This window comes from Muntiacus reevesi, chromosome 7 (assembly GCF_963930625.1).
Source record: "Muntiacus reevesi chromosome 7, mMunRee1.1, whole genome shotgun sequence".
Classification (NCBI taxonomy): domain Eukaryota; kingdom Metazoa; phylum Chordata; class Mammalia; order Artiodactyla; family Cervidae; genus Muntiacus; species Muntiacus reevesi.
The window spans coordinates 66,433,951-66,447,858 of NC_089255.1; the positions used below are offsets into that span (position 1 = coordinate 66,433,951).

At 37.1% G+C, this 13,908-nt stretch overlaps 1 protein-coding gene across 1 annotated transcript in view; it reads left to right on the forward strand.

Moving 5' to 3' along the window:
- Window positions 1-13,908, forward strand: part of TMEM260 (transmembrane protein 260) — a 70,066-nt gene that overhangs the window by 29,240 nt on the left and 26,918 nt on the right. Inside the window, 4 exon segments of the mRNA XM_065940233.1 lie at window positions 4,506-4,683; window positions 5,851-5,964; window positions 9,133-9,312; window positions 10,844-10,884. Of these exon segments, the coding sequence (XP_065796305.1) occupies window positions 4,506-4,683; window positions 5,851-5,964; window positions 9,133-9,312; window positions 10,844-10,884 (513 nt within the window).

Consider the following 13,908-nt stretch of genomic DNA (forward strand, 5'->3'; position numbering starts at 1 on the left):
GATACCAAGGGAACATTTCATGCAAAGATGAACTTAATAAAGGACAGAAATGGTAGGGACCTAACAGAAGCAGCAGATATTAAGAAGAGGTGGCAAGAATACACAGAAGAACTATACAAAAAAGATCTTCATGACCCAGATAATCATGATGGTGTGATCACTCACCTAGAGCCAGACATCCTGGAATGTGAAATCAAGTGGGCCTTAGGAAGCCCACTTGAACAAACGAACAAAGAACAAAGCTAGTGGAGGTGATGGAATTCCAGTTGAGCTATTTCAAATCCTGGAAGATGACGCTGTGAAAGTCCTACACTCAGCAAATTTAGAAAACTCAGCAGTGGCCATAGGACTGAGAAAGATCAGTTTTCATTTCAATCCCAAAGAATGCTCAAACTACTGCACAGTTGCATTCATCTCACACACTAGTAAAGTGATGCTCAAAATTCTCCAAGCTAGGCTTCAGCAATATGTGAACCATGAACTTCCAGATGTTCAAGCTGGTTTTAGAAAAGGCAGAGGAACCAGAGATCAAATTGCCAACATCTGCTGGATCATCGAAAAAGCAAGAGAGTGCCAGAAAGACATCTATTTCTGCTTTATTGACTATGCCAAAACCTTTTTGAGGATCACAATAAACTGTGGAAAATTCTGAAAGAGATGGAAATACCAGACCACTTGACCTGCCTCTTGAGTAACCTGTATGCAGCTCAGGAAGCAACAGTTAGAACTGGACATGGAACAACAGACTGGTTCCAAATAGGAAAAGGAGTACGTCAAGGCTGTATATTGTCATCCTGCCTATTTAACTTACATGCAGAGTACATCATGAGAAACGCTGGGCTGGATGAAGCACAAGCTGGAATCAAGATTGCTGGGAGAAATATCAATAACCTTAGATATGCAGATGACACCACCCTTATGACAGAAAGTGAAGAGGAACTAAAGAGCCTCTTGATGAAAGTGAAAGAGCAGAGTGAAAAAGTTGGCTTAAAGCTCAACATTCAGAAAACTAAGATCATGGCATCCAGTCCCATCACTTCATGGGAAATAGATAGGGAAGCAGTGGAAACAGTATCAGACTTTATTTTTCTGGGTTCCAAAATCACTGCAGATGGTGATTGCAACCATGAAATTAAAAGATGCTTACTCCTTGGAAGGAAAATTATGGCCAACCTAGACAGCATATTAAAAAGCAGAGACATTGTTTTGCCAACAAAGGTCCGTCTAGTCAAGGGTATGGTTTTTCCAGTGGTCATGTATGGATGTGAGAGTTGAAGTATAAAGAAAGCTGAGCCTGAAGAATTGATGCTTTTGAACTGTGGTGTTGGAGAAAATGCTTGAGAGTCCCTTGGACTGCAAGGAGATCCAACCAGTCCATCCTAAAGGAGATCAGTCCTGGGTGTTCATTGGAAGGACTGATGTTGAAGCTGAAACTCCAGTACTTTGGCTACCTGATGCGAAGAGCTGACTTATTGGAAAAGACCCTGATGCTGGGAAATATTGAGGGCAGGAGGAGAAGGGAATGACAGAGGCTGAGATGGTTGGATGGCATCACTGACTCGATGGACATGGGTTTGGGTGAACTCCAGGAGTTGATGATGGACAGGGAGGCCTGGCATGCTGTGGTTCATGGGATCACAAAGAGTCGGACATGACTGAGCGACTGAACTGAACAACACTGTTACCTAATCTTCAGACTTGATTCAATTTTTTCCACGTGCTTATAGTAGAAGAAAGTTCTAGATCATGCCTTTTATTCTATTGTCATCCTTTTGGTGTCTAATCTCGGGCAGTTCCTCATGATGATTTTGGTTCTTCTCAAGACTTTGACATTTCTTGATATATACAGGTCAGTTATTCTGTAGAATGTCCTTCAGTCTGAATTTGTCTGTCCTCTTGCTTATATTCAGGTAATGCATTTTTGGCAGGAATGCCGTAGAAATGATGCTGTATTCTTTTTTATTGCAAAAAGAAGCATATGATGATTTTTTTGTCCCATTAATGGGCTGTTAACTTTGATGATGTGATTAAGACTGTGTCGGTCCAGTCTGCCACTGTAATTACTGTTTCTTCTTTTGTAATTATTTACAGGGAAATACCTTTAGACAGTGTACATAGTTCTGTTACTCCAAACTTTACCCTCTACTTTGGTATCCATTGATTATTATTATGATGCTTGTGAAGTGGGGATTTCTAATTCTTCTAATTTCTTCTGTAGTTATTAGTTGAGTTTCCATGGACTTTCCCTTCTCACCCAATTTTTTAAATCACTACAGATCCATAGCCTTCTTTTTTTTAGATTCATACATTCTTATTTATTCATTGGGTTACAGTCTATTACTCTAATTATTTTTATGCTCAAGTTATCCCCAGTTTGGCCAATGAGAGTCCTGTAAGCTGGCTAATATGCTCTTTGGTTATGTCTCCATTTGAGCATTTCCTTACTTTGTGTCCCAAAATGTTTCAAATTCATTTGGTACTTGAGCTTTTCCAACCCTGGCATCAGCCATTTCTCCAAAGATGCTAATTTATGTTTTAAGTAGAAGAAAGAATCTTGTATCTTTTGCTGGCTTTCCAAAGTCATATTGACAGCTGAAACTTAGAAGTTCCTTTAAACTGTTACTAATACTTTAAGATTAATTCATTCTTTTATTTGCTAAGTTTTCTTTCTGTACTTGGGACCAGATGCTTCCAATTAAGTAAAGTTTAGCTCCAGTTCACATTTCAAAAAACATATGCAGAGATGGGCTAGAAACCTGGGAACTGAAGAGAAAATTGGAAGAAGAGTAGAGTTTTAATAAAGGAGCAGGGAGGACATTCAATTCAGGGCTACAGCATGGGCAAAGGTATGGAGCTAAGAATAGGCAAGTCTTACTAGGGAATTTTAAGGAGCTTGACTACTTGGTGTGAGTTCATGTTGGTAATAAGTGTCTAGGGAGCCCACTTTATTGGGAGCCTGGATTCCAGGTTGATTCTAATTCATCCTGTAGGAATAAAGAGTATTCACAAAGAGTATCCTTTAGAAAGTTTAGTCTGATGTTATACTGCAGAAGGATTAGAAAAAGTAAGGCAAGTTAGGAAACTATTACTTTGAATCTAAGGCAATAGGAATACAAATGGAAAGGAATCTGGAAATGAATTTGGAAGGAAGAAATAACTTTAGGTTATTGAATCAGGAAAACTGGGAGAATGGAGTATTCTGCGAGAAACAGGAAACTGATGATTTTTATAAGGGAAGGAGAACAGGAAAATTGTGAAGAGAAATTCAAAGAAAACCAGGTTTGGTGATATTGAAAATTGTTAGCTTTTTTTCCTACTAAGTTTGATTAAAAACTATACAATTACTCCATAATTTTTATACAAAACAATATAGCTAAAAAGTAATGACCTATGATTTGACCTCTCAAATCATATCTCTAAATTGAGATCCAGATTCCTCAATTAATTTGAAATGTGGGCTTTTGTTGGCATTGGGAATGTGGAATTTGTTTCCAAGTGTAGCATTTGATTCTTCTGTGTTACTGAAATTCACACTCCCACCCTTCTCTTTAAAAAAAAAATCATTTTTAACTTTGACTTTGTGTAAAGAAGAAATCATTAGAAACTAAGAATTTAGCTTACAAGGTCTTAAAATCACCAAATATTATAACCAAGACATACTTTGCCATATGTTGGGAGATAGATGTAGAAAGTACCCAAATCCAAGCATTCCACAAGGAGTGAGAGTGAGTGTTCCCGAACAGATATTCCTTTTTTTTCCTTTTAATTATTTATTTTTAAAACCTTTTTATTTTGTATTAAGATACAGCTGATTAACAATGCTGTGATATTGTGATAGTTTCAGGTGAGCAGCGAAGGGACTCAGCCATACACATTCATGTATCCATCCTCCCCCCGGCTCCCCTCCCATCCAGGCTGACACATAACATTGAGCAGAGTTCCCTGTGCTATACAGTAGGTCCTTGTTGGTTATCCATTTTTAATTTAGCAGTGTGTACCTGTCCATCCGAAACTCCATAACTGTCCCTCTACCCCGTCCCTTCCTCACTGGTAACCATAAGTTCCTTTTCTAAGTCTGTAAGTCTGTTTCTACCAAACAGATACTCTGCCATTTCATTAATTTTTCAGTCTTAATCAGTCATGATTGTTTTTCTTCTTAGATATAGCAAGAAAAATGGCACAGGTTTGTTATCTTTGTAGTTTCTGTCTCTTCAGGCTTTCTGAAATGACTTGAATCCTAAAGAGTACATCGGAGAACTAAACCTCATTCAGTTCATAAGATACCAAGCAGGTTTGTTTATTTGTTTCTTAATAGGTTAATATATGGACTTTGTAATTAAAATCTGTTGAAAGGAATTATTACACGAAGTAATGTACTAACCATCTAATGTGTTGGGATGGTGCTGGGCGGCTGTCATAATTTCTGCTGCTACAGTTTGTAAAAAGGAAAATAAAGTCAGTTCTTTTTGTTGGGAAAGAAGATTTCATGTTATCTGTATTTGCAGGCTTTCTGGCTCATATGCTGGAGGAATCCTTGCTGCGGGGGTGTTTTCATTTTCTCGTCTAACATGGCAGTGGTCCATTGCAGCAGAGGTTTTTAGCTTAAACAATCTGTTTGTGGGCCTGCTTATGGCTCTTACTGTACATTTTGAAGAGGCAGCAACTGCACAAGAAAGATCAAAGGTAACCTATTTTGATCAAAGTGAAATCACTTTTTGTTTTAATTTTAGACAGATGCTCTATTTCTTTTTAACTTTGGTATAGATACTGTTTATCTATTCTGATTACTGTCAAGGTAATCTAGGCTTGTTGAGAGAAAAAACTCTCAAAACACTCTCAGTTTTTTTACTGTGAACTATGAGAGCCTTTATAAAACATGAGAATTTTTTTTCCGTCTCAGAATTCAGAAGTTTTTTGGAGAAGGGTATTATGAAATCCCGTTTGAGTCTTATTGGAAAGAAAGACTTGTTAGCTAATCCACTGTTGTATATGTGTGTGTTTGTGTGTGTGTAATCTTAAGATGCCAAGCTTTAGGTTGACCACCTTAAATTATTTACCATTATGGTGCATTGGCTTATTCTGTAATTTCACAAAAGATCAAATAGTTTGTATTTTTTTTTTAACTAAAAGGAAAGTAATCAGATGTAAAATGAAGTAGTTCTGAAGAGATTGCAATGACTTCTAAAGCCACCTCTGTCATCAAAATAATTTGCGATGTGGAGGAACCCTGTCTCCTAAGGGCTTACTATCTACACGTTGAAGAGTGCCAGATTATCCTAATATATGGGCAGCCTGTGTCACTAAAGAATTTAGAAACAAAAGAACATCAAGGTTTTTATCTCTGGTTTCCATAAACAAACCTGTGATGATATTAGAGTTTATTTTTTGTTTAAAATAAACGTTTTTATGATTATGAAAATAACACATGTTCAGAAGTAGCAAAAAGACCACCCATAGGGAACCAGGTTTCTAAATAAAAATGTTATATTTAATTAATTTAATAGAAGAAAATGTAAAACAAAGAATTGCTGAACTTTAGTTCTAGATTTCTCTTGAACTATACTATGTCTTATTACTGTCAGAACTTGTCATCATATAGGACTTCCTAAAACCTAGTTTGAAGACAGTAATTTAAGATCAGCCTGCAGTAATTTGATAAGAATGAAAAATATTAATAAAATAATGGTGATAAATATTAGTATTAAAGCATGATTGTTTACATTAAAAGGTTGATGTTAACCTGGTTTACTGTATAAATGCCTAGTTTTAATAGAAAGAATAGCTTTTTACTGGTGTGCTTTCTTAGTGTTTGGTGACTTTCTAATTTGGATTACTTGATTATTTTTTCAGATAGCTAAGGTTGGTGCTTTCTGCTGTGGCCTTAGCTTGTGTAACCAGCACACCATAGCAGTCTATGTTTTGTGCTTAATACCATGGATCCTCTTTCGGCTTTTCAGAGAGAAGGTAGGTTTTCCAGTAAAAATGCCCAATATGACATTTATGGCATCAGAAAACATGGGATTTATTTATTCACTAGTTTCATACAAGGCTTGATAGGGATATTATTAAATCGATAAATGGCTTTGGATAGTATGAACATTTTAACAATATTAATTATTTTAATCCATGAACGTGAGAGATCTTTTCATATGTGTCTTCTTAACTTTCTTTCATCAATGTCTTATAGTTTTCAGTATACAGATATTTCAGTAATACCTCCTCAGTTAAATTTATTCCTAAACTATTTATTATATTTGATGCCATGCTATTGTAAATGAAATAGTTTTTTTTTTTTTTTCAGATAGTTCATTGTTAGTATATAGAAATACAACTAATTTTGTATCCTGTAACTTTCCTAAATTTATTAGGTTTTACAGCTTTTTGATAGAATCTTTAGGATTTCCTATTTAAGATCATGTCATTTGCAAACAGAGACGATTTCACTTCCTTTCTAGTTTGGATTCCTTTTATTTCTTTTTTTTTTTTTTTTTTGGCCTAATTACCCTGAATAGGACTTCCAGTACTATGTTGAACGTGAGAGGTGAGAGTGGGCACCCTTGTCTTATTCCTGATCTTAGAGAAGAAGCATTCAGTCTGTCACCATTGAGTATTATGTTAGGTGTGGCCTTGTCATATGTGACTTTCATCATGTTGATATATGCCTCACATCAATTAAATAAAAATTATTTTAGAGTAGGATCAGCCACTGGCTCAGCTCTGTAGATGCACAGAACTGCTGGCTGAAACCTTTGCTCTGGCACCGCTGCAAGCAGGAATGTGTTCCCCCAAGAATAGAGACCGGTCACTGTGAGCCCTGGTTCCCTTCTCCATGTCTGTCTGATCCCCAGTGGTTGAGCCCCAAAGATCCACTCCCCCCCACCCCGCCGCAGTGGCCCCTGCGAGTGAGAACTGAGTGAGTCTCCTGAGGAGCATCCTGCAATGCCTGGGGATCTGGATTTCCACCCTGGGGTCTCTTTTCCCACTGGAAAAAGTGTACCCCAAGGGGAGTCCTCTGATGCAGCGCTGTGCTGGCCTAGGGGAGGAGTGATATGGTCAGAGTGCCCCTCAAAACCTCGAGTGCAGTGCTTCTCAGTCTGTGTGGCCCAGGACTTCAGCCTCAACCACAGTGTCTAGGATTTTCACAACAGTATCTTGTCTACATGTAGTTGTTGATGGTGTTTTGTGGGAAGGACTTAAGTTGGGATTACTTATATTGCCATCTTGATGGCGTCACTCTTAGCCAGGCTTCTGATATCAGAGAAGGTGCGGCTAGATATCAGAGAGATACATTCTCTGGCATGAACTTAAAAAGCAGATCTTTTGTTTTAAGTCTTTGAAGGGAGAGCCATATTCTCATGTAAAACATACAAGATCCAGAGCTGACAAGTTAGGAACCTGGTCTGAGAGCCTGTTTACCCTGTACTTAGATCAACTTCTGATGAATGATGAAACTTGAGAAAGTGTGACTCTTCAAAGCACCTTTTATTTTTATTTTTTAAAGAGCAGAGTCCAGAAAATAAGATATACCAGTGAAGTGATAGGGAATTGGATCTGACTGCTCAGGTGATCTAAGGCAGAGAAGGAAATTAGTTGGTTGCAACCCCAACTGCTCGCTTAAATTATCTGGAAAGATTTAAGAAAGTAAATAGGTGTTTGTGTGTGTGTGTGCCTTTGTGTGGTCTCACTACCCTAACATAATTCTGATTTATTTGTTTGGGTGTGAGGCCCTGGGAATGATAGTTTTAAAAGTTCCCCAGTTGACTCCAGTGTGCATGCAGCTAGGACTCAGAGCCACTCTCCTGCACTCTCTGAAATAGTTCTCCTGTGTTTGTTTCTCTATGTCCCACACAGAAGGAAAATTCAGCAACTATGTCTTGCCATTCTAAACTGAACTTTATAGTGTGCAGAAACTGCTAAAATCTAAACATTTACTTTCTTTAAAGCTACTTTTAAGAATAGCAAAGGCATATTCTTCAATTAGTTATTTCTTCCATTTTTTTCATCCCATCATTTTATAAGAATCTCATTACCACTTTAGAAATGTCAAACAAAATCAGTACTGTAATAAAAACACTCCATTTTAAACTGAGAATGTTTATTTGAAAATGCCAGTGTAAGTCAACTACTTTTCTACTTCTGGTGATTGCAAATCTTGGTTCTCACATTCATTGTCACCTATGAATTTCCCTTTTTCATAAAGAAAAAATTGGCAATTTCCAATCACGATATTTGTAAGAGATGACATTTCCAATTACTAAAGCAAACATAGAATTCTTTTGGACTCAGTCTTTGTAAAAATTTGGCAGAGTTTCCCTTGGCTTTAGAAATGTGCAGAAGCAGGACTTCCTGGTAGTACAGTGGTTAAAACTCCATGCTTCAATTACTTCAAGGCTCGATCCTTGGTGGGGGAACTAAAATCACATGCCACATGACATGGCCAAAAAAGAAAAAAGCAAAGAAGAAACTTGCAGATGAGAAATATATTCTGTTTGAGGCAAGGTTGTTGCATACAACACATTTCCTTCTTTCCTATGTAAATTGAGAAAAAAAAACCAGCATTTGGATGAACTTGAGTGTTACTTAAAAACTACCTTCATTTGTGCTAAGGATTTCCATGAAGTGTTCAAAACCCTACAAAGGGGTTTCTACAAGAAATAATATATTATTAATGTGCAGTCATAATATAGTATATAGTTAAAGCCTACTCCTGATGATGATGATGAAGTGAATCAGTATTAGAACAATATCTTGGGCAGTTTTGAAAACGGTCAAACACCATAATCAACACTGTAATCACTTCCAAGTGAGTAGTCTCAGCTGTGCAATGCTGCATGTCATGACATGGTTTTAAATGTAGAGGATGCAATAAACATGAAAATCATGTCTTTGCTAATATTATTTGCTTCACTCAGATTTCACTTGCCATGCAAAGGAGTTCAGGCTGATGCAATTTCCTACTAATCCACAGTAATCAGAAGTTTTAACATCGTCTTCCATGGTGACTTGATATAAATTGAGAGATCAACTCTGAATAAACATTTGATGTTTTCCTCGATATGTTCTTGAAGTTCCAGGATGAATCTGACTCAAATAAACATTGTGATACATGTGACTCCGTGTGCTCTAATGCAGGAACTCTCCCCAGGCTCCCTGTTGAAGTTGAGTCTGTGCTTCTCTGCTGGCCTGCTGCCCTATATCTACCTGCCTGTCTCATCCTACCTCAATCAAGCTCGTTGGACCTGGGGAGACCAGACCACATTGCTAGGATTTTTGACACATTTTCTCAGGGAAGAATATGGAACATTCAGTCTGGTAAATTTATATTTCAAACACTTCTAAGGAAATAAGTGGCAAAACTTCAGTGTTCTGCCTGGACCATGAGTGGGGAAAAAAAAAAAGTGTTTATCAATGACAGCATATGGAATTTTCTTTCATTATTTATCTAGCAGACTTGCCCCTTGGAATGTAGCCTTTCACATGAGTTCGAAAAAACTGAATCACTTAATCTGACATCATCCTTTTGTGTATCCTGAATATATTTTTCAAGATAACAAGCAGTCAAAAAACTCTGCTCCCAGGAGCTGAAGCTTTTCAGTCTTTTTATCATCAGGTATCATTTTGGGCCCTTGGTCTATGATTAAAAATATTTGGAAACAATTAGAGGTAAAACACTTCAGATATTTTAATATACCTTGACCAAAATATTTCTTTTTTTTTTCAAATATTTGATGAACAGTGTTCATGTTAGTATTTAGTGGGAGACCTAAATATGTTAATGCTTCATAAAATATGATCTCACTCAATGGAGACAGTATGTTCCAGAGAATTTCAAAAGACTTTGCTTTCCCTAAGACATGGTTTAGGGTAAAACACTAAATGTGCTTGTGAATAATAGTTACTGAAAAGTGAAAGGATATACAGATGGGTTTTTATTTTTAAATAGGCAGTTATATCTGATTTTTCTTTCATGATTTGTGCTTTTTGTGTCTTACTTGAATTAGGCAAATCTTAGATGACTACAATATTAAAGAATACCATTTATACAAAATTTTAAACCATGCAAAAACTAATGATCTGTTACTCAATAATACATAAAGGGTAGTAAAACTATATAGTTTTAGAACATAGGGTAATAACTAACACAGAGTTCAAGGTAATAGTTACCACTAGGGGATAAGAAAGCCCCTTTCGAGGGCTCTGTGAAATATAGTAGTTGTGCAGTTCTATTTCTTCAATAAATGGTGAGTCTATAGATTTTTTTAAAACTCTTTATTGCCTAAATATAGATTATATATGTTTTTATATATAAGAGATATTTCCTAATAAAATCATTTAATAAAAGGATAGTTATTATTCTTTGACTGAGAAGGTTTGGTGCTTTAAATTTATACTCTGGTTTACTTACATTGGTTATTCCATTGAAATATTGCTTGAGGGCCATTGCAGATTTGAAAACGTGTATAATTCACACATAATTGTGAAATTATAGGCAGGTGATAATGAGCTCTAATCAAAGTGCCCAAAAAAGAGCTTAAAGAGACTTTGTAATAAAAGTGTAAAGTCTGTTAATTCATTAATGTGTTAATCACTCCTGCTGGAAGAGTTTAACTGATTTTTAGCCAATTATTATTTCTGAAATGATTCCTAAGGGATGTCTGTGTTTAGTTTTCACTGACTTCTCTTAAGAAATCCAATAAGGCTCTGAAATAAACACTTTGAATGAAGAGGAGTTGCATCTTATATTTAAAACATGTATCTTTTAAATCAGGGTAGTTAAAATATAATAGCCTTCCAAGTTTCAGTTTAACACTTGTGCAAATAAACTTTTCTCTTTTATGTTCAGGCCAAATCTGAAATAGGATCCAGTATGTCTGAAATATTGCTGTGAGTATGAAATATTTTAAACTATTTTTAAATGAACTCTATATTAGTTACTTTAAATGATCTTAGGGATTTCTGAGTTTATCTCTTTGTGAAGGAGTACATCTGAGAAGTAGTTCTCACCTCTGTGGTTAACAGTTTTTGTGTATAATGTCAAATATTCTAGCATCCCATCAATAACATAAAGCTTGTAATGAGCACTAAATACAGCAGTGAACAAGACTATTAGGAGACTAAATAGAATCTATAAAATGAAAATGTTTCAACTTTCAGTTAGATACAAAATTACCCAATATATTGTGGCTTTATAAATAACTTTTTCTTTGTTTATATCTTCTTGCTTTTGGAGACATTTTAGAACATTGCATTTAGCACAATTTAAACAATCATTTTCTTGTTATTTTGGTTTGAACTATATTGAGGGGAGAAATAGCAATAACATCAGATATGCAGATGATACCACCCTTATGACGGAAAGCAAAGAGGAATAAAAGAGCCTCTAGATGAAGGTGAAAAGGCTGGCTTAAAACTCAACATTCAGAAAACAAAGATCATGGCATCCAGTCTCATCACTTCATGGCAAATAGATGGGGAAACAATGGGAGCAGTGAGAGACTATTTTCTTGGGCTCCAAAATCACTGTGGACAGTGACTGCAGCCATGAAATTAAAAGACACTTGCTCCTTGGAAGAAAAGCAATAACAAACCTAGACAGCATATTAAAAAGCACAGACCCTACTTTGCTTTTGCCTAGAAAAGTCCATCTAGCCAAAGCTATGGTTTTTATTTCATGCAATAATAGACACAATAAAGGGCAGAAATGGTAGGGACCTAACAGAAACAGAAGATATTAAGAAGAGTTGGCAAGAATACACAGAACTATACAAAAAAGTTCTCCATGACCCAGATAACCACGATGGTGTGATCACTCACCTAGAGCCAGACATTCTTGAATGTGAAGTCAACTGGGCCTTAAGAAGCATCACTATAAACAGAATTAGTGGAGGTGATGGAATTAGAGTGGAGCTGTTTCAAAGCCTAAAAGATGATGCTGTTAAAATGCTGCACTCATGTTACCAGCAAATTTGGAAAACTCAGCAGTGGCCACAGGACTGGAAAAGGTCAGTTTTCATTCCACTCCCAAAGAAAAGCAATGCCAAAGAATGTTCAAGCCACCACACAATTGCGCTCATCTCACATGCTAGCAAAGTAATGCTCAAAATTCTTCAAGCCAGGCTTCAACAGTATATGAACCGTGAATTTCCAGATGTTCAAGCTGGATTTAGAAAAGACAGAGGAACCAGAGATCAAATTGCCAACATCCCCTGGATCATAGAAAAAGCAAGAGAGTTCCAGAAAAACATCTATTTCTGCTTTATTGACTATGCCAGAGCCTTTGACTGTGTGGATCACAGTAAACTCTGGAAAATTCTGAAAGAGATGGAATTACCAGACACCTGACCTGCCTCCTGAGAAATCTGTGTGCAGGTCAAGGAGCAACAGTTAGAACTGGACATTGAAAAACAGACTGGTTCCAAACTGGGAAAGGAGTACATCAAGGCTGTATATTGTCACCCTGCTTATTTAATTTATATGCAGAGCACATCATGTGAAATGCTGGGCTGGACGAAGCACAAGCTGGAATCAAGATTGCCAGGAGAAATATCAATAACCTCAGATAGGCAGATGACACCACCCTTATGGCAGAAAGCAAAGAACTAAAGAGCCTCTTGATGAAAGTGAAAGAGGAAAGTGAAAAAACTGACTTAAAACTCAACATTAAAAAAGCTAACTAAAAAAACTGAGATCATGGCATCTAGTCCCATCACTTCATGGCAAATAGATGGGGAAACAGTGGAAACAGTGAGAGACTTTATTTTGGGGGGCTCCAAAAATCACTGCATTTGGTGACTGCAGCCATGAAATTAGAAGACGCTTACTCCTTTGAAGAAAAGCTATAACCAACCTAGACAGAATACTAAAAAGCAGAGACATTACTTTGCTGACAAAGGTCTGTCTAGTCAAAGTTATGGTTTTTCTAGTAGTCATGTATGGATGTGAGAGTTGGATCATAAAGAAAGCTGAGTGCCAAAGAGTTGATGCTTTTGAACTGCGGTGTCAGAGAAGACTCTTGAGAGTCCCTTGGACTGCAAGGAGATCCAACCAGTCCATCCTACAGGAGATCAGTCCTTGGTGTTCATTGGAAGGATTGATGTTGAAGCTGAAGCTCCAATACTTTGGTCACCCGATGCAAAGAACTGACTCATTGGAAAAGACCCTGATGCTGGGAAAGATTGAAGGCAGGAGGAGAAGGGGATGACAGAGGCTGAGATGGTTGGATGGTATCACCGACTCGATGGACATGAGTTTGAGCAAGCTCCGGGAGTTGCTGATGGACAGGGAAGCCTGGAATACTGCAATGCATGGGATCACAGAGTCGGATATGAATGATCGACTGAACTGAACTGATGGTTTTCCAATAGTCGTGTGTGGATGTGAGAGTTGGACCATAAAAAGCTGAGCACTGAAGAATTGATGCTTTTAAATTGTGGTGCTGGAAAAGACTCGACAGTCCCTTAGACTGCAAACAAAGACAAACCAGTCAATCCTAAAGGAAATCAGTCCTGAATATTCATTGGAAGGATTGATGCTGAAGCTGAAACTCGAATACTTTGGCCTCCTGATGCAAAGAGCCGACTCATTGGAAAAGACCCTACTATTTGGAAAAGACCCTGATGCTAGGAAAGATTGAAGGCAGAAGGAGAAGGGGATGAAAGAGGATAAGATGGTTGGATGGCATCACCAACTCAGTGAACATGAGTTTGAGCAAACTCCAGGAGTTGGTGAAGGACAGGGAAGCCTGTGTGCTACAGTCCGTGGGGTCACAAACAGTCAGACATAACTGAATAACTGAACAACAGTATTCATTTAATTCTTCAAATATTAATTTATTTAATGTTTTAATACTTCCTTTAAGCTGTCCTTAAGCTCTGTTTTTGACTTACACATTTTTAAACATCCAGCCTT